Source organism: Artemia franciscana, chromosome 11 (genome assembly GCF_032884065.1).
Source record: "Artemia franciscana chromosome 11, ASM3288406v1, whole genome shotgun sequence".
Lineage (NCBI taxonomy): Eukaryota > Metazoa > Arthropoda > Branchiopoda > Anostraca > Artemiidae > Artemia > Artemia franciscana.
Genome location: NC_088873.1, coordinates 5,890,334 through 5,896,333, shown reverse-complemented (window position 1 = coordinate 5,896,333; position 6,000 = coordinate 5,890,334). Strand labels below are relative to the sequence as shown.

Below are 6,000 nucleotides of genomic sequence, written 5' to 3'. Positions count from 1 at the left end.
ATCTTGGTAGACAGTCTTAAGCATTCATCTGCCCCTCTCTCTCTCTCTCTCTCTCTCTCTCTCTCTCTCTCTCTCTCTCTCTCTCTCTCTCTCTCTCTCTCTCTCTCTCTCTCTCTCTCTCTCTCTCTCTCTCTCTCTCTCTCTCTCTCTCTCTTCTCTCTCTCTCTCTCTCTCTCTCTCTCTCTCTCTCTCTCTCTTCTCTGGTTTATACAATTATGAGAGTTGTTGATTTCTGTGTTTGCTTTAATTGAACCGCAGAGAAAATTGTAACAGTATCCATTAAAGATTTTTAATCTAATGTAGCAATTGTCTATTAGAAAAGAGACGTTGACGATATTTGACGATATTTTAGATGTTCATGAACATGGAGGATATTGGTTTCCAGTACTGCTGCTTGCTACTTGTTGGCAAAAAAAGGGTTTTTTCTTCTTTCAAATTAATCCTTAAATTAGGGAACAGATTCTAGATATAAAAATTTAATCATGTGTACTCATCACATGATGTACGATTAAAAATTTTACGTGTACTCCTAAAGTACTCCTAAAAAATCACGTGTACTCCACAGTGAACATAGTTTATTGAGAAACCTCTTAAGGTGTACGACATTTCACAATTACTGTTCCTTTGTGTTCTCTGCATTAAATTTCACATATCTCCATTTTTGAAAAGACTGAATGTTTATTTTATGTATGTCGTAACTTATTCTCAGTTATCCTACTTTTTATAGGGTTAGCAGGTGTAACTTACCCGAAAATTAATTCAATAATAATCTCACTAACCTCGGACGTCATTTATGTCTTATGAAACGCTAAAGATAAGCAGTTGGGCTTGTCGGAGAAGTAATCTTAGAATGCCCAAACATACTATTATTTGTTCAAATAGTTGTTGAGTCTATATTTAATGAAGAATGATCATTTGAACAGGTTCATGTTCAATTGGCATTGGTCCTTGGCTCATTTTCATATGCTTATATTTCTAGGTCCAGCACAAGACCACGGCTCACCTAGAAGTCAAAGTCGCTCAAGCCAACATTAGAACCAGCCACAAGAAGATAAGATGTCCTAATTAAGAATTTAACCCAACTACTTTGTACTTTCTCCCTTGCCTGATTGGAAGAGATATTTGTGTTGTCATTCGTATTGTATGGTCGGCCATAACACATCGAAAACTAGTCAGGGATACGAGCGGGGTTTTTTATTCTTCTTCTTTACTGTTTTTTTTATTCGTTTAGGTATTACCATGTGCCGTTTTAGTGTTATGATCAGTGTTGCCAGTAGTTGAGTAGATTTTTGGCATGTGTCGTAAGTTAGGCAGAACTTTGATTTTCAAATATATGTCTGGAGCATAGGGAATACATTTCTAACAGAAAAAAGCTAGAACATAGAAAGGAGTAGACATAAGAAAAATTAAGATTAATAAAATCAGTGTTGGCTAAGCCGTATCAGTGTTAACCGCGGTAAAGTGTACGGGATTGGATTTTGCTTCTAAGCGGTCCCTTTGTAGACCAAAATTGCTCTCTGATGATTTGATAGGTGCGAAGTTATTTTCACAGCAGGTGTAAAATATGTGGTGATTAGAAATTTGTAATGGAATGTCAGGTTTCATGTCTGAAAATCCAGTTTTGTTGCTTTTTTTGTTTGGTTTCTCACGTTTGAATGGTAAAAATTGTATTTAAAGGCTATTTTAGTTATATTAGTGCTAAAACATACACGCCGGCAACATCTGGGTGGGAGGGGGGACAATTTTGTGTTTTTCCGATTTTTTTTCAGTGAATGTTAAAAAAAAGAATTTTTAAAGTCTAATGATTGCCCCTGTCCAATTTCTGCCTCTGCAGACAGGACAGGAGAAGATCCTTCGATTTGGCCTTTAAAAAACTAAAGGGTTATGGCTAAAATATGTTTTTTTTTTCAATTTTGCCCTTAAAGAGTTATAGTTTTTTTTTAAGTTTCCTTAAAATTATTTCAGGTGAGAGGGGTATTTTTTGGATTTTTTTTATCCTTATAGCCTACCTATTAGGATATAGCTTCTGGGTCTCCAGGCTTAAAGGGCCTACATATAGACTTTGTTTCTACAATATTTTTTCCGATAATTGAGCAAATTTGAATAATTGAACATATAATTAGATAATTCAGTCGATAATTGAACATGAAATTTTCTGTCAACTTATCCAGGTGGTTTTTCGCATATGTCCCCATAGAAAAATAGCCAAGTGTATATTTCACACGTTTGTTGAATTGAAATCAGTTCCCTGGTGAGGAGAAGCGATTGAATGCAAGAATAGAACTTTGTGAGATTAATACATAGAATGAATGATTCTTAAACACCTACTTGTCTATAAACATACAACTACGCTTAAACTGTACTTGGTATTTGAAAAGATAAGAAAACATATTTATAACAAGGTAAATTTTAGAATGGTAGTTAAACTTAAAACAAATCACTGTTTCAAATGAAAATTTATACATTTTAGAAGTTCGCAATTTTTATATATTACTAGGCGTACACAGATGGCGTACGCATAGTAATATATAGATGGCGTTGACAAGTTCCGAAAACAGTTATTGTATGAATTGGCTTGATAAAGCAAAGTTTCACAAAAAATAACAAATTATGTAAAGTGAAAACGACCAACCGATGTTGGTATAGGAATTCCGGCTGATGTATGACTGAAAGCCAAAAATTTTATTTATAAAAAAGAAGGCACTTCATTCTAGATATTGAAAAGTGCCTTTATTCGGTATATTCATTGAAGCATGTCATTTTTGGTATTTGTGTAAAAAAAAAACCTTTAGATTTTGAAAACACCCCCCCCCCCTCCGCCTTCCACTAGGTTTTTGAGGATTGACACTACTGTGTTCTTTTTAAACGCATGGTCGTAGATTATCGGTTTCTGGTGAGCCGCAGACGTTTGGTTTCGCCTTGTTACTTAAACTTCAGGCTGGGAAGTGACCTATGAGATTAAGGATTCAAAGTTACCAGTACAAAAAGCGATACATAAGTCTCGGTGAATTCATTTTAGAGAAATCTCATATTTGGAGAAGGCTATATTCTGAAATAGGAAACGGGTCAATTATTCATAAAAGAAGAAAAAATTATTTGATATCAACTGAGGGGTGGAACAGACCTAACATCCCCCTCGGATGACGCGCTTAATTGCCCAGTATCAACTTTAGAAATTATATCAAATTTTTGTGTAAAATTAGTAAATAAACATGTGCCGGCCACGCAACATTCTGCGTGTAGTGTTTATTCTTCCTTGTCCCACTCCTTCGACCCCTACTTGGTAATACCTTTGTTAGACTGTACTTGTTTTGTGGTTAGGGAGTTGCCTGCTCTAAGAGAATATTCGGTGTTGTATATATCTTGGTGTCCTAAAGGTGGTTTTTAATCCACCTAAAAGTAATGTTTTCTCTTCGCCTCTCTTCTGTCTTTCCTCCTTCATTCTCGCCCTGTCGCTCTCTTTTATCAAGTAAGGCACATATCCAAATGTAAATATTTTTAAAGTAAAAATTAAAAGGCAAAGGTAAAAATTACCATCTAAAGGTGAGGTTTTCTCTCGTTCTCTCTTCTGCCGTCCCTTCCCTCCCGCTCTTGCTTCCTTTATCAAGTAATACATATATCTTTGCAGCATAGAAACAGTAAGTTTGTGCAAAGAACCATTGCCCAGTTTTCATGATCAGTCAGTTTCGACGCGCTCAGATTTTCGGCAATTTATAACTTTGATACTTATGCAACTAGATCAGTTTAGTAAAATCGTCAGAATTGTTGGGTGTCAGAAACGACTAAATTAAGTACCATATAAGAATACCCAGTTAGCCTTTTCTTTCATTACACAAATCTATGTTTCCACTGCAAAAAAAAATAATAAAGGTAGCAGCGTTACCTCGTAAAAACAGAAGATATTTTTATTCCTTCCCACTATTTTGTTAATAGTCATTGCTGCTCAACGGGGGATTTTACTTGATAAGTTTTGACTATTCGTACAGTTATTTTCTTTTCATCTTTGTTTTTTAAGCAATTCCAATGTTTATCATTTATTAATTTTCTATACAGTGCAAATTGTATCTGCCCTTTAACCTATTTGATTAACGTAATAGACGATTGACTTACCACTGTCTTAACTCTGAATTTTCTCAGAGAACCTCCTTCGGACTTTTGTCGGTAATCTAGTGAAAAGGGCCATTTTTTGCTACTTCTGGCCTCCCATGAAGCTAAAGCAAGATGTTAACCTGTCTGTTTAATAATGATCTGTTTAACGCGGATTTCAATTGGGGATAAAAGGAAGCAAGTTTTACGCATAACAGTTTGAGCTTTGGGTTCTTTCCCTTGTGGTGTTCTCTGACATTGGACCACGGTTGGTCTCGCCTTTACCGCCAACTTTTCTAGAAAAAAATCTTACTGTGGCTTGCATTAGAAGATTTACCTATCCTTGACCAGTTTACCTAATCCTTCTTCTCTCGGCTTGTTCGCTGCCTTACAAAGCTTAAATCAATCTAGCTAACCAGGTTTTGCTTTATATCTTTTCTTTTGTTGTCATTAAAGTCCTTTAATTATATTTAATACCTCAAAGCTCTGAAATCTTTAATACCTTAAAGATTAAAGTTTTATTAATCTTTATGGAGTCATTAAAAAAAAAAAATTTCAGACTTTTCTTTGCCCCAGTATTGTAAATAGTTTTCATTGGGGGGGGGGGCAGATTGCGAAAAGTGTTTTGTCCCGATTTTTTGTTGAAAAAAAAACGAAAATTTTTCCTCTCGACTTTAAAAAAATAGCCCTCCTCCTACATTTCTTGAATTAACAATACTGGCTGTAGGGTTGTTGTTTCTAAAACGTGTTTTATTTTTATTTCTCTTGTTGTAACTTTGGTTATGTCGACTAATTTACTTATGTTCTTGCATTGAAATATATATATATATATATATATATATATATATATATATATATATATATATATATATATATATATATATATATATATATATATATATATATATTCGTCTTTATAAATTGAATTGAAGAAATGTAATTATTTGAACACTATGCTTTATGTCTTTTATTTTTCTTTCTTTGTCTTTTTTTTTCCCTACAAAAGTTATAGAATGTTGAGACCATTTTGATTTCCAGAATTGAAAAACCGTATGGATGTGTTTTAGTTTGAAATTTAAATAACCATGCCTATTTTTCAGTAGAGGCATCATGGTATGAAGGGAAGTGCAAGTTTGGCCGCAAATTTAACAAGCGTTGGTGAAGTCAAGGGTGGTAAAATGACAATCCAAAACCCCCAAGCATCTTTGCTTGTGACCCTAAAAATTTCTGTCCCTGGTCCATCACTTAATGATATTTGAAAAATTAGTGTTTACCTATTTCCTTTTTGTACTGGTGCGAGTTGCAGCAGACTAATTTACTAATTCCATACCCCTACAATATTTGATGTTAAGCTCACAAATGAACAAGGAGATGCTAACTTTACGCAATTTGTGTAATTTAAATGAAATTGCAGCTAGACGAGTAAAGAGGTTCATAATTGCTCAACTTATGACGTGTTTTTAGTTTTATTTTTGAAAAGTTGAATCTTAAATTGGAAAAACAAGTAATTTTTGCTGAAAAAAAAATTCGAAGCCAGCTGAGTTTTTAACAATTTTTCTAGAAACCATATGTCAATATTCAGATGTTTTATATTTTAAAATTCCGTGATATTTTGTTGGGCATCCTTTCCTCTTGTCTGCATAAAGGTAATCATTAAAGTTGTTAAAATTATTCACACTTGTCAATCTTTCATCCCTACTAAATTTCTGGAAATGCTTAAAAAAAACTGTCATTTATTCCATCAGCGTGTTTTTATGCTCGATGATTGAACTCTGATGTGGTATTTGCATTGTCGTCATCAGATTCGTATTAAGAGCAGAAGACAGGCATGGATGAAACACTCAATTAATTTCAAACAAAATTTAAAAACCTTTATTAAATGACGAAATTTCGGATTCCTAATGGAGTCTTGGG

The 6,000-nt window shown here is 34.0% G+C and overlaps 1 protein-coding gene and 1 long non-coding RNA gene across 4 annotated transcripts in view; both read left to right on the top strand.

Annotated features, from left to right (window-relative positions):
* Window positions 1-3,484, top strand: part of LOC136032722 (dnaJ homolog subfamily C member 5-like) — a 65,557-nt gene extending 62,073 nt beyond the window's left edge. Inside the window, exon 7 of one of the 3 annotated variants that reach the window (XM_065713035.1) lies at window positions 980-3,484. In XM_065713035.1, the coding sequence (XP_065569107.1) occupies window positions 980-1,035 (56 nt within the window). In that variant the 3' untranslated portion in view covers window positions 1,036-3,484. The remainder of the gene's footprint in view (window positions 1-979) is intronic. The other 2 variants (XM_065713037.1, XM_065713036.1) reach the window with 2 other exon arrangements.
* LOC136032731 (uncharacterized) overlaps window positions 1-6,000 on the top strand; it is a 306,662-nt gene that overhangs the window by 257,871 nt on the left and 42,791 nt on the right. The window lies entirely within an intron of this gene.